Raw genomic sequence first — 23,221 nt, 5'->3', positions numbered from 1 at the left:
AGGTTCACAATGGAGACCTAAAGTGTCTGAAATCCTACCAACAGGGCATGGGGTAAAAAAGTTGACAAATAGCTTATTTCCACCCTAGCACATTTCCACAAAGAGGATATTGTAGGCTTCTATTATAGACAGTGCTATCATCGCACCAGGTGCAGTGGCTGTTCAATAATCTGGCAATGCAGGCAGAGACTGGAAATGGACAGAAAGGACTTTTATTAAACACAGTTTTCACTCTCTCTGTTCCTACTAAACAAAGGGTGGGAAGCTTCTGGCCCACAAGAGAGGCGGTGGATAGGGCCCGAGGCAAAAGTGGGCAGTGCAATGAATGCAAATTTTACCTTTGTATAGCAGGCCAGTTTCTGCACACCCTCAAACATCCCTCTCTATAATCCACCCAGACAAGATAGAGTCATTATCAACGTTCCAGGGCACATTCCAGCAAGCAAAATGGGGGAGGGAACATGGCTTGGGGCCAGATAGAACAGCCCAGAGGGCCATTTTATGACCATGAAATTTCCCACAGAATAAAGGGACAAGCCTGTTCCAAAAGTAAGCAGCAAACGAGTATGCGGGGCAAATTCTGCTCTGCTCCTCCCCAGGTTCTTTGCTCATTATATTCAGTTTCTTTTAGAAGCCCAAAGAGGCTTAGGTGGGGCTTCTGAGCAGTCTCCAGTAGACTAGGCTGAGGTTCAATTCACATGTAACATACCAGCCAGCAGCTGATGGGAGTTGTGGTACAAAACACCTGGAAGGCTGCTAAATCTGCTGTACACACTAACCTTGGAGTAAGTCCTCTCCAACGCAATAGAATTTATGTCTGAGCAGACATGCATAGGACTGTGCTGTTATTTGCATTTAGATGCAATGGGTGTTATACTGAGATGTTCACCATGTGTGTACTGTCCCTTTGGAGTTGCAATACAGGAAAGAACTGAGCTGGGGTCCAAAATAAATACACGAGATTTATGTGCTTAACTCTTGTTTGTAAGTCCTGTGATTCCGCGAAGCTTAATTACTTTTACATTACTCTGAATTGTAGCCTTTGAGACGTTATGGTCTTAAAGGGAAATATTTTGGTTTCTGTGTGGCTGGTATAAGTCGGTGCCTCCAATTTCAAACATGTACTTTGGTGTAGCTAGTCACAACACCATCTCTGCAAGGCTGGTGATAACACCATGTTGTGTAAATGAAAGCCTTTTGCAGCTTTGCTGGTCTCAAAGAGCAACACAGAGTGATAGCTCTTAACTAGATGAAAGTTTCCAACACCTTGTTCAAATAGTGTGCTGCCTAGCTGAAAGGGCATTGCATAACCAGACCTCTTCAGCAAGGCCAGACAGTTTGTAATACTGCCAGAATAGTTACTATTTAAAAACCCCAGCTCTGTTGGTTTAAAAAACACTTAGTTTTCCGAATATCGCAGACCCTCCCAGTTATTCCAGCTTTACAGAAGCTGTCCCGATTTCTGATTTGATCCTAGAATGTCCCACTTTTCCTTATGATGCCTCTATTTTCATTGGAGAAATGTTGGAAGGAAAGGTAGGATGTCCCTATTTTCATCGGAGAAATGTTGGAGGGTATGGAGGTACCTGAGCCAGCTGAAGGCAGCTCTGTATAGGGAATTTTTTTAAAAAAAAGTTTAATGTTTCATTGTGTTTTTTTATATGTTGGAAGCCGCCCAGAGTGGCAACCCTGTCAGATGGGTGAAGTATAAAATTCTTCTTATTCTTATTGAATAAGATGTCCCTATTTTCCTTAGAGAATTGTTGGAGAGCATGATATAGGTATGGCTATTTGGCATCTTTTCGTGTGTTTGTGAAGATTTTTACTCAGAAATGAAAAGGTCACTTCTCTCACCACCAATGAAAACTAATAAGTGAATAGGAAGAGAACCTAGGCACATGATGTTGGCACAAAAACCTTGCACATCACTATGTAAAAAAAATGAAAGTTTAACTATCCTAATCTTCTCTCTCTCTCTTCTCTCTCTCTCTCTCTCTCTCTCTCTCTTCTTTCCCAACCTTTATCTATAACATTAGTGTCTCACATTGGAGATAGCTGATCTGTAGAAAAGATTCTATGAACAGAAAACTGAGACACTCTACAGTATGTACTTTTGTAATTCAAGATATTTAATAAAAATACAAATTTTAAAAAGCATGATTTTAGCTGCCAGGTTTGACTCATTTGCACTGGCATGGCTGTTGGTGCAACTTGCTTTCTTAAGAAAATAATAACATAAAATGAGATCCAACAGCCAGTTGGATGCTTGTGGGAAGGTCACAAGTAAGGCATGAAGCTCCCACTGATGTTCCCCGCAGCCTATGATTCTCTAGGTAGCATATAACCAACCTGAACTTAGCCACCAACGCTTTTGTCCTCCATAACTTTTTCTATGAAAACTTAAGAACAGGCGCAGCAAATCTCAGACTGTGCCTGGACCAGCAACTTATCATGCCACCTGCTGCTCAATAGTCAAGTGTAGGTACATGGGTGGCGCTGTGCTCTAAACCACTGAGCCTCTTGGGCTTGCCGATCAGAAGGTCGGCGGTTCAAATCCCCGTGATGGAGTGAGCTCCCATTGTTCTGCCCCAGCTCCTGCCAACCTTGCAGTTCTAAAGCACGCCAGTGCAAGTAGATAAATAGGTACCACTGTGGCGGGAAGGTAAATGACATTTCCGTGTGCTCTGCTTTCCGTCACGGTGTTCCGTTGCGCCAGAAGCGGTTTAGTCATGCTGGCCACACGACTTGGAAAGATGTCTGTGGACAAATGCCAACTCCCTTGGCCTGAAAGCGAAATGAGCGCCACAACCCCATAGTCGCCTTTGACTGGACTTAACCATCCAGGGGTCTTTTACCTTTTACCTTTTTAAACAATAGTCAGGCGAGAAGCAACAATGCTCCACATCCCATAATTCCATCTCTGTGTGAGCTCTGCTTCCTTACTTCCTATCACAAAAAAAGAATCTATCTACATGCAGAATATGGGTGGTTTTAGGAGTCATTCTCTCTTGCCAGGGAACCCTGGACCCTGAAGTACTTCAAAGGACCGTGCAGTTCTAAGGAGGAATGGATGAGTATGGGATACATGCAAAGATTATTTCAGGGCGAAGGAAAAGCTGAAATGAAATGTGATCCGAGGGTAAGAGTGGACCCGGTTTTCAGATGAAGCCATTAGTCTGTTGCTCAGGCAATCATTAGTCACAGTGGCTTATCTTCCAGCACATCTGAAAATTTATCTTCCCTTGGTGGTTCATTCGCTGAGGAATGTCCAGACCACTCTGCTGAGTTTGGAAAGCGAGTTTGCGCCAAGCCCACTATTCCTTCATCAAAGTGGCCCATCAGTCTGAGAGAGTAATTTGTGAATGCAATGACTCTGATTTCAGGACCGTACAGCTCTTTTATCATTGGGTTTGCCCTGGGGGCGCTTTGATCTCAAGGTGCCAGTATCCCTTCTCACATTATGTGAGCTACAAGATAAACATCAGTCGGAGACAGATGATAAGCCTAGCTTTGACAATAGGCAGGTAGCCAGGTGGTGGGTGATTCACTCTGAGCTTCTTTAAGTGTAAAGCTATGCTGATTTTTCTCCTCAACCCTTGACTCTTGGGATCCATTACTCTGTTCTAACACTCTTATCTGGGCGCTGTTATAACAAGTATAAACATGCTCTTCTAATCAGAGCTTATCTGACCCTGGTGTTTGTCATACTGGAACAGCCAGGCAATAAACAATCCCACCATAAAATATCTCTGACACTGACCAGTATTCCATAGTCCACTGCAAGATGGGCGCAAAAAGTATTATTATTATTAAAATATGTTTTATTTGATTTTACAAATATTAAATTATAACAATACAACCATGCTCAACTGTTAAAATATTCTTCCGAATCTCTTGACTTCCCACCTTCCCCTCCGTGGGTCCTGTTATTACACCTTTCCTACTGCATCTTTTTCAATATTCCATGTTTTATATAACTCCATAGTACTTGCTACATTACAAATGCTGTTGCAATCCTGCTAAATGTTTTCATCTGCTTACAGTGATCTCAAAGATAGACTCTAAGTTTCCCCCATTCTTTGTTGAAATTTTGGTCTTCTTGATTCCTGATCCTTCCAATCGTTTTTTAGCCATTAGGGGCAAAAAGTATTGGAAGGAATTGCTGGGCTTGCATGATTTGGAGCATTTTTGGGGTGTTTGCTGCATTTCTGAGACACTTGCCCAATCAACAGTGGAATGGAATTTAGAGAATACACTTCTGCAGTCCTAGGTTTAGTGAAATTCTCTCCCCTTTTTTAAGATCTGCTGTTAGCAGGGAAGGAGGAGGTCCCAATTAACAGCCCACAGTTAACCCTGATCTTTTTGGGACAGAGGTATCAGTGCTTCAAGCCAGCACAGGAAGGTTATGAGGCAGTAAAGGCATCTCCTCTTCCTCTGTTCTGACACCCTGATTGGTTCCAGTCCCAGCTTTCCAATTGGATGGAGAAGCCCAGTCTACACTTCTGGGTGATGGCACCACCAATTCTGGATTCTTCTTCTTCTTTGCCGCTCCCTCATAGCTGAGTAAGATTGACTTCCACAAACACGGTTTTAATAGTGAGTCCGTAAGTGACTCTGGAGGCCAATTCTGGATCGACATGTCCTTCCACAGTAAGCACACACTCTTACTGATCCTCCTGCATGCTTTCCTTGAACTCCAATAAGAGTGTGTGTGTGTGTGTGTGTGTGTGTGTGTGTGTGTGTGTAAAAACTAGCCTGCTGTGCAAAGGTAAAATGTGCATTAATGTATCCACTCACTTTTGCCTTTAGCCCATAGCTGTCAACGTTTCCCTTTTTTTAAGGGAAATTCCCTTATTCCGAATAGGATTCCTCGCAAGAAAGGGAAAAGTTGACAGCTATGCTTTAGCCCCATCCACTTCTAGTATGTGCCCCCTTCCCAAAAGATTGCTGAGAATATTTATGTCTGTCTGTCTGTCTGTCTGTCTGTGCTCAAGGCAGTTACAACATAAAATCACAATATTGAAAAACAAAATACAAAATAAAAATAAGAACCAAAACAATCCAAGGGAACGGGAATTCGACCCCTGTGCTAAAAAACGGAGGCTTCCCATCCCAAATACAGATCCTGAGCTTTGTGTGTTCCTCATCATGAAGATAACCAAAGTGAACGAGTGTGGGAGGGGCCATCAGCCATCCAATCAGCAGAGCAGAGATACAGTTAAGTGGTCCCATTGGCTGAGCAGCATCGGGTCAGTTCTGACAGCACGGAAGGCAAATGGGGTCGCCAACATCTTTGTTCATGCAGAGGTGGCATGACCATCACCATGCTGAGTAATGTCATGGCTATCACATGACATGCACGCCACGCACTCTGGGAAGGCACGTAAGCCCTGCTGCAACAAAAATGTCGCAACTCTGCAGTGCAACAGCCAGCAGCTAATGCTGCTGTTGAAAATCTTGGTTGTGGTCTCTATGGCATGTAGCGAAGGGTACATCCAGGGCTGACTCTCACCCATGAGGCAAGGTGAGGTGACTGCCTCAGGTGGCAGGATCCACCGGGGCAGCAAATCTTGATGTCAATCTTTCCTCCACCCTTGTTCCTGTTGTTGATCTTCCCTCACCTCTTCTTCCCTGGCAGGGAGGGGAGAGCCATTTTGGGGTTCACCTCAGGTGCCAAATGTTTCGGGCCAGCCCTGGATACATCCTTGCCTCTGTGCATCATCATCATCATCATCATCATTTATATACCGGCCTATACCCGGATGTCACACAGAGTTGCTGTAGTGTAATGGTTAGAATGCTGGACTAGGACAGAAGAGAACAGCGTTGCTGTCCCTACTCAGCCCTGAAGTTCTCTGGGTGACATTTTCTCTGCCTAGACACCGGTGGCGCTGTGGTCTAAACCACTGAGCCTCTTGGGCTTGCCGATCAGAAGGTCAGCGGTTCAAATCCCCACAATGGGGTGAGCTCCCATTGCTCGGTCCCAGCTCCTGTCCACCTAGCTGTTCAAAAGCACGCCAAAAAGTGCAAGCAGATAAATAGGTACCACTGTGGTGGGAAGGTAAACAACACTTCCGTGTGCTGCTCTGGTGTCGGTGTTCCGTTGCGCCAGAAGCGGTTTAGTCAGGCTAGCTGCATGACCCAGAAAGCTGTCTGCAGACAAACGCTGGCTCCCTCAGTCTGAAAGAGAGATGAGCGCCACAACCCCATAGTCACCTTTGACTGGACTTAACCGTTCAGGGGTCCTTCACCTTTTACCTATGAGGCTGGTATGAGAATGGGAACGTCCATATATGCCGCCCTAAACTCCTTGCAGGAAGAGACTGGAGATAAAAAATGTAACAAATGAAGGAATGAAGACTGAATTGCCTGGTTGCTTGTGAAAAGACAATAGCAAGTTTGGGAAGGTAATAAGTAATGGGGCACAACTGCAACAGATAGTTACTAACCTGCCATTCCTTTCCTCCTGCCCCTTTTTGTTCTAACCAAATTGTCAACGGTGTGCTCTTAGTTTTCCATATAAGAAGGTGAAGGTGGCCCTATGCTGTGTGTTCATATGTGTGTGTGTGTTTTTCTATTTATCTATCACTCTGGAATTCATTGATCAGTACAGAGACCCCCAGTAGAATGGACTAAAAAAAAAAAGGGGGGGGTGTTGGTTTTTTTTAAGACTGTGGGAAGAAATGCATGGAAACTACCAACCTTGCTTAAAGCCGCAGAAAGAATCTGTTGTTTTGAAACCGAGATGGGAACTCAGCTTCAAACAAAACTAAATCTTGCATGGCCTGTTTACAGCAACGTGGCTTTGAACTGGTGAGAATCTAGTAATTCAGACTGTGAAGTTGAAACTTTTTTGAGTTTCAAAGTAAACTCTCCTCTCAGAACAAGCATGGGGTGGCCTTAAGAAGAGACCCACATGAGGAAAAGAGACGGGCCAATGTAGCTGAAACATTACTGTTTACAGTAGAGCTTCAGCACCCTATTTCCTACCTCGTGTTATGTTGTGCTAGCTTGGGATGCTTTAAGCTGGTTTGAACTTCCTCCTGCTCCACCACTCCTATTCAAATGTTCCCTGTAAACAAGCGCCTTTTAAATAGTATTTACTTCTGCGGGCATATAAACATTCTTAAAGCACAGCTGGATATCCATTTTCAGAATTTGGACTTGAAATTCCAAGCAAAGCAGTGATAGGGATTGCTGGGGGATTGTTGATGCCTCGTTTCCAAACACTGGACATGAGCCAGCCAAAGTAAATCCATTTAAAAGTCCCTTTTGATACCAGTGGAACATCAGTTTTAAACACGTGATTAGCTTTTCCAGCGAAATGGATGGGGACTTAACTTTGGCTCATCTTTGTCCTGTTGAACCAGTATTATTTCCCCATTCCTCTATTTATAGCTCCCGGTTAGTACCAATATTTTCATATTTTCCATGTAATGTCAAGCTTCACTCACGCACCAGATCTCTCTCTATTTGGTGGGAAAGGTCTCGAGCGCACAAGGGGAGAATGACCATAGCCTGAGTTCAAAGTTGAAACAAACATTGAGTTTGTAGACTTTTCGCTCTAGCCTGGGGTGATGAATGTCAGCCAGACTATAGAATCTTGGGAACTACAGTGGTACCTCGGATTACATACGCTTCAGGTTACAGACTCCACTAACCCAGAAATAGAACCTCGGGTTAAGAGCTTTGCTTCAGGATGAGAAAAGAAATCCCATGGTGGGGGCGTGGCAACAGCGGGAGGCCCCATTAGCTAAAGTGGTGCTTCAGGTTAAGAAAAGTTTCAGGTTAAGAATGGACCTCTGGAATGAATTAAGTACGTAACCAGAGGTACCACTGTACAAGGGAAGGAGAGTGCTCCTTCAAAAACCAGCCCAGCACCTCACTTCACATCCTGTGCAGCTACAAGCCACAGGGCATGATGACAGAGTGCTCCCTAGGATGTCTTCTCCCAGTTTGCCCCAATTTCTGGGAACATCAGCACTGGTGCAGGGAGCAACTTCTGAGTAGGTTGTTTCCACATGGGCTGGTGCACTGGGAATGGGCTGCACTCTGGGAAAGAGTGTTCATTCATTCCTTTCTACAATCCTATATATGTACAGTATGTATAATTTGGGCTGCTTACCACTGTATCCTATCTGTTGTTGCTTTCTATATTTGTTGTTTTTGTTCTGATCTGAGCCCATTTTGGAAAAAAACAAATACTGTTATAACCTGTTGTGAATATTTTAATAGATGCCATCATTTGAAGTTGACTTAATATCCTGGCTTGTTTTGAAATGCTTAGCTAGGTGTGGGGAACCCGCAACTCTCAAGATTTTGTTGGACTGCAACTCCCATCATCCCTAGCCAATTTGGCCAGCTGTCAGGAATATCAGAAGCTGGCAGCAGTTTCCAGTTTGATAGCTGTTCTGTTGTTATGCTTGGATAGCTGATCACCACTGTATGGCTTGACTGGGGCTAATTCTCTCTGCTTTGTTCTATTGTTTGTTTGTTTTTTAGTAAATTTATTTATTTGGTTTTTCAGATTAAAATTTTATAGTCACATGTCCAACACACAACATAAAAACAAGATTCTCTTGGACTTCCCTCCTCCCCTTTGTGGGTCCTATTGCTAATCATTTCCTCCTGCATCTTTTATAATAATCCAAATCTTTTCTCTCTCCACTGTATCCAAAATTCACCATTAAATTACAAGTGATATTCCAATCCTAGTAACAATTTTAACTGTTTGCAATGGTCTTTAATAAAAGTTATAAATTACCCCCCATTCCTTATTAAAATTTTGGTCCTCCTGATTTCTGATTCTTCCAGTCATTTTTGCCATTTCAGCATAGTCCATCAACTTGATCTGCCATTCTTCTCTGGCAGGGACTTTATCTTCTTTCCATCTCTGGGTTAATAACATCCATGCAGCTGCCGCTTTGTCCTAATGTTAGTCCACCAAATTCATCTGTTGCAATATTATGACCTTACTGTTCTGGGCGATTTTGCATCCCATCGTTTCCCAGTCTTTCAGGGTTAATGTTGCTTTTTATGCATGGCACCTGGGAGGTGGCAGTTAACGATGTTCTAATAAGCCTGACATAAGGAGTGTGCATTTGAGGACTTTGTGGTTTGGATCTAGACTTAGCCTTCCATGGATGGAATGACTCCTTCCATCCATAGATTGCTTTTGGGGAAGGGGGCCTTGGCAAAAGTTGCTTCTTCTCTCTGCTGGAGAACATGTCCTCTAGGAGGAGTTCCACTCTAGGGATGCTCCAGCAGGAGAGAGTGAAGACAGACTCCAACTCTGTATCTTCTGCTGTCTCATAGAAGAGCTGTGTATAGTCTGACCCTAAACCAGAAATGGATGCCATGGTGATGCCATTTTTGCAATCTTCAAAATATGCAAATGAAGCAAAATCTGCGTTTGTATCTGTCAGTTTATCTATAAGCCCAATATGGCTGACCATTGGTACAATTCCTGGAGAAGGGCAATGGGCTTAAACATCTAGTATAGCTCTGTTCCCATTTCTGAGATTTCCCAAGACATTGCCTAGACATTTCCAAGGGTACTTTCATAGGCTTAAGAGCTAGAAACTCAACTCTGTAAGAGAGATGAGGGGAATGAGAGGGGAAGAGGTTCTAAGGATGTGGGATTCAACACCCAGTTCCAATTTATGTTCTTTCAGGGTGACGCACTGAGTTCTGCCTAATTGCTTTATTTTGGTAAGCAGCACGATGGATTGATGGGTGGCGTGACTCCTAGTCTTATGAACTCTTTAGGGTTAAAATGTGTTTTCCCAGTAGTGTAATTATCTGATTAGGACTCTTCATGGAACTGAGAAGCTTGCAGTTACCCCACTGCACTTTTTGACCCTTTATACTGCTATAGGGAATTATATGTCATTTTCTCCCATTGCTATCCTGCTGCGGCAAAAAAAATAATATCCATCTTACTTGGGAAATGTGGCCCCACAAATGGCAACATCCCTTGGTGCAAACTTTATTAGATGCATCATCTGGATCATAAAATGCAACATATGTTTCCAGATGGTTATGGGAAACAAACCCTTATCTCATTAGGAAATCACTGGGGACATCCTGCAATTGTAAACTTTCTGTGTTAAAGGCCCAGACCGTTCTGTGAAATGTCTTATTGCTTGGAGTAGTTTTCTGCAAAGCACAGCGATTCTGCTTCAGCCCAGAGAACCATTTATGTCAAATTCCTCCAGGATAACGTTAGGATGAAGTACAGAGGCCAGCTTTGCAGTTTCAGCAATGAATTTTATCACACTAATGCACGGGGGAGGGGGGTGTTTCTTCCTATTAGAATACAAATGCAAAGAAATTAGCATAGGCTGAATTCAGAGGTAAAGACAAGCAGTGGTTTGCCATGAGGACAAGTCTAAGGTTCATGTGCTTCTTTTGCCCGCCTCAAATGCATGTAAGGCAAAGAGATTAGAAGCTTCCACTTTCTACGTTTGCTCTTGCATCCAAACGTAGCAAACTATGGTTTGCTCAAATCACAGTTTTGACTTAGAATCCTACTTTGTGGGCAAACTGTGGTTTGCCCACTAACTAAGCAGAAGCTTCTAATCTCTCCTCTTCCCATGTAGAAGAAGGGGTAAAAGGAAGAAGGGACATTAAGACCTAAAGCTTACGCCTACCTGTCTCCTGAACAACAAACCATGGTTTATTGTTACGTTTGAATTCCGTCAGGGTAAGTTTCCAGAAACACTGCTGCTCTACACAGAACAAGGCACAATAGAACTGGCTGAATCGGATGTGGTCTACATCGCTTACCAGCCCTGCTCTGAGCCTTGCCTGAGTGCTTTGGGCTGGCTTGGAGTGTGTGTTTGAATTGGAATAATGCCTCTTCTTTACCTACAGTAGATGGAGGATTGAGGATTGTCTTATATGAACACAATCTTAACAGTGAGCCTGTAAGTGACTGTGGAGGCCAATTCTGGATCCACACGTCCTTCCACAGTAGGGACATAGGTTTCTGGGCGGGAGTTGATCACGGTGAGGGTTTCACGTTTCTCCCTTTTGTCCTGAGTTTGAGCGTCTTCAAAGCCTATGACACCTTTGGTAAAGGCTGTTCTCCAATTGGAGCGCTTGCAGGCTAGTGTTTCCCAGTTGTCGGTGTTTATACGATTATTTTTTTGAGATTTGCCCTGAGAGAGTCTTTAAACCTCTTTTGTTGACCACCAACATTACACTTTCCATTTTTAAGTTCGGAATAGAGTAGTTGCTTTGGAAGATGATAATCAGGCATCCAAACAACATGACCAGTCCAACGAAGTTGATGTTGAAGAATCATTGCTTTGACACTGGCGATCTTTGCTTCTTCCAGTACACTGGCATTAGTTTGCCTGTCTTCCCAAGTGATGTGTAAAAATTTTTGGAGACACCGTTGATGGAATCTTTCAAGGAGTTGGAGATGGTGTTTATAAGTGGTCCACGTTTCACAAGTAGGCATACTGTACTTGGATGGAGGATTGAGTGATATGAGTAGAAGTATATAAACCTCTTGACTTTTGGATGGCTGGAATTTGGTCTGTTGTACAAAGGTCAGCATCACACCCATTGCTGCAACCAGTTTTGCCTCTGGCCACTTCCACAGACAGACATCTGACTCCTGAAGGGTTTCCCATGAGGGAATGTGGCTTTTGAGCTGAAAAAGTTGCCTCACCTCTCTTCTATAGGGAGTGATGGACTGCAGAGGAGCAATATTGTGCATCTTAGTTTCCCTCAGCACACTAGAAGTACCACAAACAGTGGGGACACATCTACAGAAGTGCGACCAAGGTTGGGCAGAGTAGCTGCGGAAAAATCTATGGTCCCCACTTAGATAAATCAAGCTGTGTAATCAAGCTCTTTACTCCTGAGAAAAGGAGGACCGATTGTCAGACCCACAGGCAAACCTTGTGATTTAAGGTCAGAAGAGAATACTGCAGCATCAGGAACAGAAAGGGTGCAAAGGTAGCATTCCAGAGAATTTTCAGAGATATAGATAAGATTCTTCCCACGTTGAGGGGAGGGGAAGACTCACTACTAGAAGGGAAGCTGATACTCCAAAATGATGATGTTTTCCTGAAGAACTGGAGCCATAAGCGAGGAAGAACAGAAACTGAGAGAACTGAGACGTCTTCAGGGCAAGCGTAGAAGCAACTGATTATTTTGGAAAGCAGATGAAAATGGTGAACAGGGTGAAACGGAGAGGGAGGCTGGAGTAATGCTTAGTGAAACAGTGGAAGAGGATATGGAGCAATGTGGTCTGACAAGACCGCTATGGAAGAGAGGAGAAGAAGAAAAAAGGAAGTCAAGGAGTCAAGGTTTCTTGCCAAGGGGAAGAAACTTTCATAATTTTCCAGTTTCAGACACAGTGGCTGCTGACAAGAGGTTCAGATGACACTTCTTGTTTCTCCTGTAGTGGCATTTCCTCCCTTCCCTATCAGACTTTTGTTCGGTTATATTTGGCCACTTGACTACTTATGAGAACTGCAGCTTCTTGTCACTTGAGCTGACAAGTGCCAAGAAATCCCCCGCTTTGCACCATGACGCTGGTGGGTCAGCTGCCCCATCTGAAGGCTTCATCACATATTGAAGCTGCTAAGTGAGACTTGTGAGGTGACTTGTAAGTGCCAAGGAGAGGCTGCCGCTTCCTCTACAGTACAGCCTTCCTTTCTCACACTCTGAACAACTTGTCAGAAATATTGCCCAGATAGGCACACCACTCAGAGAACCTCCTTCATATGTGGGCTTTGCCTGCTCCTTGGGGGACCAGAGTGGATTTCTGCCCTCCCATTCTGACAACCCCTTCAACTGCCTGTCTGATCTGTTGGCCAGATGTAGACAAATATCAGACCCCGCCCCTCAAGTGTCCCTGTTTTATAGGGGACGGTCTCAATTCAGAAGACGTCCCATTCCGGGATCCGATTTGATCCCGGAATGTCCCATTTTTCCTTAGGATGTCTCTGTTTTCATCAGAGAAATGTTGGGGGTTATGGCAGCATGTCCCTATTTTCATCGGAGAAATGTTGGTGGGTATGCAATAGGATGTCCCTATTTTCATCAGAGAAGCGTTGGAGGGTATGAAATATGGTAGTTGACTTTCGCTTTCCATGACCTTCTGCATTTGATGCTGTCCTGGCTGTTCCCTTGCCATTGTCTAGGCCTCTGGCCCTAAATCCTAGACAGGACCATTTATATCCCATGCTCCTGATATATAAGTGCCCCAATCCTCAATATTTGTTCTGATGTCTTTCCAGGGGTCCCTGTGCTTAATGAGCTGTATGGTGCAAGCTCTATGGGAGAACAGCTCTGGGTCTTTGGAATAATCTCCTCTCTGGGGTGAATTTTGCCACAACATCTCTTTGAATTTGTTGGCAGGTGAAGAGGCACGACTTTGTCCAGGTCTTTGGGAAGGGGTGCACTTCATGAAGCAATGAGAATGTCTTTTCTGCCACTGCTTTGCGGTTTAACTGCATTGTGGTTTTCCAATAAAGAACGCTAGTGCTGCAATATTCTGCCTTAGCTTCTCATTGTTAAATGTGTTTTAATATGTATGTGCTTTCCAAACTCAGACCTTCGGGTGAAGGGTGCATTTTAAACATTCTTAATAAATAAGGTAAAAGGTGAAGGACCCCTGGATGGTAAAGTCCAGTCGAATTTGACTTTGCAGTGATCCTCTCCAATTTCAGGCCGAGGGAACCAGAATTTATCCATAGACAGGTTTTCAGGGTCATGTGGCCAGCATGACTCAACCGCTTCTAGTGCAAGGGGACACAGTGACGAGTGCCAGAGTGCAAAGAAATGCTGTTTACCTTCCCACAACAGTGGTACCTATTTATCTACTTGCACTGGTATGCTTTCGAACTGCTAAGTTGGCAGGAGCTGGAACAGAGCAGCAGGAGCTCACTCCTTCACAGGGATTCAAACTTCTGACCCTGTGATTGGCAGGCCAAAGATTCTTGGTGGTTTTGACCACAGCGCCGCCTGCGTCACCCCCAAATAAATAAACATTGTACTGGCACAGGGGTTAGTATACCCCCCTTCCCTTAAATCCTAAACACTGGGCAATTATTAGGAATGCACCGTAAGGCTGCACCCTTTTGTCTTCTCACGCCACCCTGCCAGTGTCCCCCAGAAATATGTTCCGCTGGGGCCATCACCCTGGCAGTTCCCCACCCCATGCTACGCCCCTGGCGTTAAATATCCATGAATTCTGATTAGTGCTAGAGATGCCATTTATGTTTACAAAGGCTAAGCAGCCATTTCTTCTTTGTGCCTGAGATGATAGATAGATAGATAGATAGATAGATAGATAGATAGATAGATAGATAGGGGACACGTATGGCACTGTGGGTTAAACCACAGAGCCTAGGACTTGCTGATCAGAAGGTCGGCGGTTCAAATCCCCGCAACAGGGTGAGCTCCTGTTGCTCAGTCCTGCTCCTGCCAACCTAGCAGTTTGAAAGCACATCAAAGTGCAAGTAGATAAATAGGTGCCGCTCTGGCAGGAAGGTAAACGGCATTTCCGTGCGCTGCTCTGGTTCACCAGAAGCGGCTTAGTCATGCTGGCCACATGACCCAGAAGCTGTACGCTGGCTCCCTCGGCCAATAAAGTGAGATGAGCGCCGCAACCCCAGAGTCAGTCACAACTGGACCTAATGGTCAAGGGTCCCTTTACCTTTACTATATATATATATATATATATATATATATATATATATATATATATATATATATATTTGCACCCAGCATCACCAGAGTACATGAGAAGCCTTGTGGCACAATTCATGAAAAGGATCTCTTGTTTTTTTTTAATGCCTAACAAATCAGGCACAACAAATCAACACTTTGACCACATCATTTTCACCTATGAAAATTCTCCCTAGTTTCTATTGGCCCCATGGGGCAACAGATACAGGTTGCCATAAGATGGAGGCTATTGCATCACACCTAGCAGCCCTTTTTATTTTTCCTTAAACAACCAACCTGAAGAAGAGCTCTAAGAACTTAAAAGCTTGCTCATTATTTTGTGATGCTTTATTTCATTATAATGAAAGCATCGCTCTACTGTTGCATTACAATCATCTGTTGAGCTTTTGTTTGGGGATCATAACATTTAACTTAAGAAATCTCTCTCATTTACTTTCACTACTTCAGGGAACACCTTGAATATTTTGTGTCTCTAGAAGCCTGTATGGAAAACCTAGTTTTGCAAGAAACACAGGGGAAGGAACACTGGGCTGGTGGAACAGCTTGGAATAATAATAGAATAATAGAATTGTAGAGTTGGAAGGGACCCTGAGGGACATCTATTCCAACCCCCTGCAATGCAGAAATCTCAACATATGGTACCCTATCCCATTTGAAATAGTAATAATATTTCTACCTCACCCATCTGACTGGGTTGCCCCATCCACCCTGGATGGCTGTCAACATACATAAAAACGTAATAAATCATCAATTATTTTTTTTAAAAAAATCCTTCCCTATACATGGCTGCCTTCAGATGTCTTCTAAGGGTTGTTTAGTCACTTATCTCCTTGGCTTGGGGGTCGCATAACTCCACACCTTCCAACATTTCTCCGATGAAAATAGGGACGTGCTAAGGAAAAGCGGGACATTCTGAGATCAGATCAGAAACCGAGACAGCTTCTGTAAATCTGAGACTATCCCTGGAAAATAGGGACTTGGAGGGTCTGTGTATATACCGTACACACCAACCGCTTGTTGGAATGGAGTCTGATGTTGGGTTCTTTGCAGAGAAAAGCTAAATATGTGCTTAAGCTCCCCTATGTGTAGGCTAGGCTGCTTGTGGAAAGTCCCATTTTCCCTGGTTCCCCTCTGTTCTTCCTTGTGAGCCCCAAGTGTGCACAACATGGAACCAGAGAAATAGAAACACATGCTGTATACCCTATCATCTGACTTTATGGTTTCCCTGTGAGGGGTGTGCTGTGATTGATGGTTGAATTGTGCTATACCCTATGCTCAGTCGTGGTGACGTGATTTGGGGTGTGAGACAGTCAGTGACGGGACTATTTTGAACCCTCCTCTTGTAGAAGGGACGCAGGTGGCACTGTGGGTTAAACCACAGAGCCTAGGACTTGCCGATCAGAAGGTCGGTGGTTCGAATCCCTGCCACGGGGTGAGCTCCCGTTGCTCGGTCCCTGTTCCTGCCAACCTAGCACTTTGAAAGCACGTCAAAGTGCAAGTAGATAAATAGGTACCGCTCCAGCGGGAAGGTAAACGGTGTTTCCATGCACTGCTCTGGTTCACCAGAAGCGGCTTAGTCATGTTGGCCACATGACCTGGAAGCTGTACGCCGGCTCCCTCGGCCAATAAAGCGAGATGAGCACTGCAACACCAGAGTCGGCCACGACTGGACCTAATGGTCAGGGGTCCCTTTACCTTTACCTTGTTGAAATGAATGCATGCTTCCTATTCACTCCTATGGGCAAGAATCAAGTGCTGCACTTTGCTGAGGTCATATCTCATGATACTAGCCAACCTCCCAACCTCCACTGGCCATGAGCCTATGGGGGAAGCAATATGTCGTGTGAGTGTGGAGCAGATATTGTGCTCCCTCCTCATGAAATCATCATCATCATCTACTTGGCCTTCTTCTCCCCACCCCCATCCTGATGGCAGGCATTTTGCTGGCCGTGTCAAAAGCAAAAGACTTTGAAAAAAAGTGGAAGAGGCACATCAAACAAAAGCACACTTGTTTTATCCAAGCATTGCTGGGCAAACGAATAGAGGCTTAATTGGGGATTGGCTATCTGCAAGCAAATAAAGCTCTCGCTATTGTTTAAAATCTTTGTTCCTGCTGATTTGCAAAACTGCTCTGAAGTGCAATGTGACTAGATGGGCATGAAAACTCCCATTTTCTATATATAATAAGTGCACTGTGACCTACATGGGCAAGTTGTGAGAATTGGGGTGGCTGCATTGTTACTAAACTCCAGTAACTGCGCTCCTGACCCAAGTGTGGTGGGTGCCCTTTCTTGTGGGCATGTGGGAAGCCCTTTTTGGAAGCTCTCCCCCTAACTTCATAACTTCAGAGGAGCCAAATTACCACTTATTATGAACTATTTCACAGTGAGCACCAGTGCATCAAATTCTCTCCTATTCAATCAAGGGCTACAGATTATTGTACCCGCAGTGAGGGCTGTGAATCCAAGACGTCTTCTTGGGCTCAGAAATCTCACTGCAGGTGAGGGCGACAAGCTCCTCACCTTGTGTCATAGGAGGCCCAGCGAAGAATAACCATGTATAAACCAGCCTTGCACATGTCAGACACATGTCCCAGGCTCATAAACATATATGGCTTATGTAGCCATGGATGAATGATGCTTGCGTGAATCTAGAAATCATGATTTACAAACCTCAGATGTTCAAATGCGGACATGGACTTGTCAAACCAGACTCTTCTAAATGAAAGGGTTGACTATGTTTTCTAGAAATATCAGGTTTAGAATTATGGAATGCCTACTTTATAGGATGGAGACTATTTGAGATAGTGATACCACTGAGAGATCCTGTGTCTGGTTTACAAAGCAATTTCCCCCCACATCCCTATCAAATGTTAAATAATGGTGGGTAAAAATGTTACCCACCATTTCATTTGTAAGGAAAATATGTAAGTGTTTAAAAATAACAATACAGCGGAACCTTGGTTTTCGAGCGTCTTGGAAGCTGAACAATTCAGAACCCGAACGCCAAAAACCCAGAAGTAATTGCTTCCATTTTTGAATGTGCCTCGGAAGTCAAATGACTTCTGAGGCACGTTTTTCACCTCCCCCCCCCCCAATTGACTTTGCAGCCAGCCCATTGATCCTCGGTTTTCGAACATTTTGGAAGCTGAACTGTCTTCCAGAACAGATTACATTCGAAAACCGAGATTCCACTGTAATAAAATGTTCTGAGAGGCAGAGATATTCTGCTACATCTCGCTTCAGATACTATATGCAATGCCTTGGCTTGTATGTGTAGCTTTTAATGCAGAGCCTGTCTCCCAGCCACAACTGTGAGTGATAGAAAAAGGAAGAAGAGGCGTGCCTTCTATTGCAGATTCCCATTTTTCTTGCTTTCTAATCTAGCCACCTATGCCAAGGTATTACTGTTCAAAGTCTTATTAGAGACAGAATTGGGACTTTGGGTGGTTCTGATCTATGGTATGAAGAGTTACATGAAGGAGCAGAAGGCTATACAGTGGTACCTCGGGTTAAGAACTTAATTCGTTCTGGAGGTCCGTTCTTAACTTGAAACTGTTCTTAACCTGAGGTACCACTTTAGCTAATGGAGCCTACCGCTGCCGCCCAATTTCTGTTCTCATCCTGAAGCAAAGTTCTTAACCCGAGGTACTATTTCTGGGTTAGCGGAGTCTGTAACCTGAAGCGTCTGTAACCTGAGGTACCACTGTATTAATCAAACCTTTGTCTTCTAAGGCGTTCTGGATTCCGGTTTCTGCCAAAATTTGCCTGGAGTGAAATTTGCAACAGGTTTTGCTCAGGTTGAATATCTGTAGGAATTCTGAGGGCAGGTAAAGAGAAGGTAGATAATGAAATTAGTCCCAGGGAACAGTCTGAAGGCACGTGAGGCCACCGTATTGCAAGTCTGGGTGTGGTCAGTGCCTGGTGAGTGACAACCCACCTGCTAACTTGGGTTCCATAATGGAAGGAAGGTGGGATATAAATGTTAGGAATTTATTGAGGGTGGGGAGGTTGGATATATTTATGCAAGTTTCATCTGCTTAATGATGTTTGCACATATGGTCAGGGGCTGTAGCTCAGAAGCTTTGCATGCAGAAGGTTTTGGGTGCAATCCTTGGTATGTCACAGCTAGTTAGGGATGTTGGGAACTGTAGTCCAAAAACAACTGGAGACCCAAGTTTGGGAAGCACTTAGCTAGATGAACCAGTGGCTTTCTTCGTATGCTCCATTGTATACATTTATACCTGTCAAGCTCCTGCCAACCTAACAGACTGAAAGCATGTCAAAATGCAAGTAGATAAATAGGTACCACTCTGGCAGGAAGGTAAATGGTGTTTCTGTGCGCTGCTCTGGTTCGCCAGAAGCAGCTTAGTCATGCTGGCCACATGACCCTGAGCTGTACGCCGGCTCCCTCGGCCAATAAAGCGAGATGAGCGCCGCAACCCCAGAGTCAGCCACAACTGGACCTAATGGTCAGAGGTCCCTTTACCTTTTATACATGTCAAGGCTTCAGGAAATCCTATCCCTCTCACGGTGCGATGCCAAGAAGTAGATAAACAATGAGTTCTTACCAGTAGTTTATTCAATACTCACCAAGAGATACGAGGAAATGCGGTCTCTCGTAGATAATGGCATTGCTCCAAGTAAAGTCCTCAGTCTCTCCTATTCTATGTCATCCCTGCACTGGTTGATTCTCAGGACATGCTTGCTCCTAGGAGAAGCGGGATCAGGAATGCTTTCTAGAGATACTGAGTCTGTTAGGTGTTTCTCCCCGGTGCTGTTTCTCCCTCCCAATATTTCCCAGCTTCTCCCCTCTGCAGCCTCTGAACTATGGCCTTCTGCAAACCACTGTTCTAAATCTATAATGTCCTCCTCTCCTTGGGAAGGGGTGGGTGGTCCCCACCGTTCCTCCCCAGTCCAGCCATGACAATACCCAAGGAGGGGTATTGTCCTCTTACTGCTCTTTCTGGGAACTGGGGAGGGAACATTGGTTTCCTACTAGTGTTACAATGTGGTGGCCTGGATTGCACGTGAAATATTAATTCTAACAAGTTCCTTATTTACTGTGAGTGTACGTGTACAGTGGTACCTCGGGTTAAGAGCTTAATTCATTCTGGAGGTCCGTTCTTAACCTGAAACTGTTCTTAACCTGAGGTACCACTTTAGCTAATGGGGCCTCCCGCCACGCCACTGCCACACAATTTCTGTTCTCATCCTGAAGTAAAGTTCTTAACCCGAGGTACTATTTCTGGGTTAGTGGAGTCTGTAACCTGAAGCATTTGTAACCCGAGGTACCACTGTACTATAGATTTAAAATGGTGTAACTATTGTTTCCTATCTCCTGAGGAATCCAGGGAACTATAGCATTGTCATGTGGGGTGCAGGATGGGACTCCAAGAGAGAATGATCAGCTGTCCTCAAACTACAACCTTATTTAAGGAAAGCCATGAAAAGTCAGACCAGTAGAAAACAAACATAAATTTGGAATGTAGGTACCAGTTATGCCCGTGGTCTGCGGTGATGTAAATTGCTCATCATTCCTTTCTCCGCAACGAATTCCAATGCTGGTGTGAGAAAAAAGCCAGTTCATGAGTGTTTTGTGTTTTGACCCTGGCTCAAAACAAGATGGCCTTCTTTCTGGGTAACCCTCTTTCTCTTTCCTTGTCCCCAGGGCTCCAACATGGGAGGCAAACTGAGCAAGAAGAAGAAGGGCTACAATGTGAACGACGAAAAGGCCAAAGACAAGGACAAGAAGGCTGAGGGGGCGGCCGTGGAGGAAGGCGAGGCTCTGAAGGAGAATGAGCAGAGCCAGGCCACCACAACGGAGACGGCAGAAGTGAAGGAGAACAACCAGGAGGATAAGCAGGGAGACAAGGAGGCCAAGAAGGCGGAAGAGAAAGAAGGGGAGAAAGAGACGGCTGCCCCGAGCCAGGAAGAGCCCAAGAAACCTGAGCTGGAGAAGCCTGAGGCTGCCGTCGATGCCAAGGCTGAGCCTCCGAAGAACAACGAGCAGCAGGCGCCCAAGGCGGAGGAGCCCAGCCCTGCCGCTCCTCCTCCAGCCAGCAGCGACGCGCCGAAACCTTCTGAGCCCAGCAGCGATGCAAAAGCTTCCCAGCCTTCAGAAGCCACAGCTACTAGTAAAGTAGATGACAAGGGCAAGGAGGAAGGGGAAGTCAAAAAGACTGAGGCTCCTGCAGTACCCACAGCCCCCCAAGAAACTAAAAGTGAAGTGGCCCCAGCTTCAGACTCAAAACCTAGCAGCAGCGAGGCTGCGCCTTCTTCCAAGGAGACCCCGGCAACAACAGAAGCACCTAGTTCTACTCCTAAGGCCTCGGAGCCTGCGGCCCCGCCAGAGGAAGCAAAACCATCTGAAGCCCCGGCAACTAATTCGGATCAAACCATAGCAGTGAAAGATTAAATTTGGACAGCCTATTGGGAAACGAAACGGCGGCAGCAGCAGCAGCAGCAACGACGACAAATTAACCACTTTAAACAACCTGTGTATTTTTATTATTACCTCTCTCTCTCTTTCTCTCTCTCTCTCTTTCTTTTTCCCCCCAGCTCTACTAACTCATTTCAGATCTGAAATAACAATATGTATTGCCCAGGAAAAATAAAAAAGGAAAAAAACAAAGTTTTAAAGAAAAGATTGTCCCATCAAGTTGAAAGGGAGGGGGGTGGGGTGCTGGTTCTGGCAGAGGACGGGCTGGGGTGGGGATCCAAATAGTATTTTTGTGGGGGAAATATCTAATATACTTTCTGCCAACTTTGCAAAGTCCTGTATTTCAATCAGTAGTTCAAATAAGGCAACCCAGATGTCCGAAAATGCAGTACCTCTTTCTTTTTTTTTGTACGTGAACCGCTTCGTAAACGCACTCCACCAATCTTTGGATCTTTTCCTTTCTTCTTTTTCTCTAATGGGGGGGTTTGGGAGTGATGATGTAATTGAAGATTCTGCCCAGTTGGGCTCAGTGCCACACCAATCAGATCTTTATGAAAGCAGTATTTCCTGTGGTTTGTATTTTTTTTTTTTTAATTTACAGCCTTTATCATTTTGTATTTTTTTATGCAGTGGATGAATGGCAGCTTTCAGACGAAACTCACACAGCTGTCCACATTTTTTTCTCAATGCCAATCCTCTTGATTCTTCTTCCTCTCCAAATATTTTTGGGAGTTAAAAAAACAAAACAAAAAAACAAAAAAACAAAAAAAAAAAACGCATTCTCATCCTACTTAGCCTACCTAGATTTCTCATGACGAGTTTAATGCATGTCCGTGGTTGGGTGCACCTGTAGTTCTGTTTATTGGTCAGTGAAAATGAAAAATAATAATAATTCTGCGTTCATTGCAGTTCCAGTTTCTCTTCCATTCTGTGTCACAGACACCAATACACCACTCATTGGGGAAAAAAACAAAACAAAAACAAACGAAAAAGCAAAATGTACAATGGATGCATTGAAATTATATGTAATTGTATAAATGGTGCAACAGTAATAAAAGTTAAATAATTTAAAAACATTTAAGGTGTTAGTGGTTGCAAATTTATTCAGATTAACTCTCCTTGCTTGAACGTAGTGAAAAATATTTGGAGCTGTCCATGGTAGTTTAAATGTGAGCCCCACTCTTTTCAAAGATGGCTCCCTCTGCCATCATCCCTTATATTTGACTGTACTGGCTGGGGTTAATTGGAGTCCACAGAGCCTAGCAGAGGGAAAAGTGGAGAGATTTGGATCTCTCCGTTTTCAAACCAAGGGCTACAGTAAATTCAGAGTCGCAAGCTGAGGTCAGTTTTGCGAAAGGCTGTGCTGGTGGATGTGGAGACAAGTTGGTGGTAGGATCAGTGGGGCCAAAGAAGCAGGGAAAGAAATGTAGCCATGAAACAAAGCAAGAGCAGATAGAACAAGGAGTTCTCTGCGAGTCACATATTCTAGGTGCTTTGTCAAATGGACATAATCCACTAACAGGAAAGTGAAATGTCTATAGTGACAGAAATAAGCAATAACCAATCACAGGACAGAGACGAAAGCAAGGCAAAGACACAGTATAGCTACTTGGGGGGCAATTAGGCCTCTAGTTTCCCATGGAGGGGCAATGGCTCAAGTAGCAGACCCTCCAAATGTCCGTTTTCCAGAGACAGTCCTGGTTTCTGAATTTATCTTGGAATGTCCCGCTTTTCCTTAGGACATCCCTATTTTCACCAGAGAAATGTTGGTATGGTAGGACGTCCCTATGTTCATCAGGGAAATGTTGGAGGGTATGGAGTTATGTGACCTCCCCAAGCCAAGGAGGTAAATAACTATACAACCTTTAGAAGATATCTGAAGGGAGAAGCATTTCCCCGATAGCCAGAACCCAGGCTGTGTAGGGCTTTAAGGGTCTAAACTAGCACTTACTACTAGACTCGGATAACCAGTGCAGGCATATCAGAACTGGTGAGGTGTGTTCATTCCAGCACACCCTTGAAGAATCAGGTGACAGCATTCTATACCGGTGGAAAGTTCTGAACTCTT

At 44.4% G+C, this 23,221-nt stretch overlaps 1 protein-coding gene across 1 annotated transcript in view; it reads left to right on the top strand.

The window, feature by feature from the left end:
* Positions 1-22,229, top strand: part of BASP1 (brain abundant membrane attached signal protein 1) — an 80,432-nt gene extending 58,203 nt beyond the window's left edge. The window contains exon 2 of the mRNA XM_083519707.1: positions 20,383-22,229. Coding sequence (XP_083375833.1) covers positions 20,392-21,129 — 738 coding nt within the window. The 5' untranslated portion in view covers positions 20,383-20,391 and the 3' untranslated portion in view covers positions 21,130-22,229. The remainder of the gene's footprint in view (positions 1-20,382) is intronic.
* The last annotated feature ends 992 nt before the right edge of the window (positions 22,230-23,221 follow it).

The sequence above is a fragment of the Podarcis liolepis genome (assembly GCF_965112155.1).
Source record: "Podarcis liolepis genome assembly, chromosome: 8".
NCBI lineage: Eukaryota > Metazoa > Chordata > Lepidosauria > Squamata > Lacertidae > Podarcis > Podarcis liolepis.
Note: the sequence above shows the minus strand (reverse complement) of the source record. Positions and strands in the feature narration are given on the sequence as shown.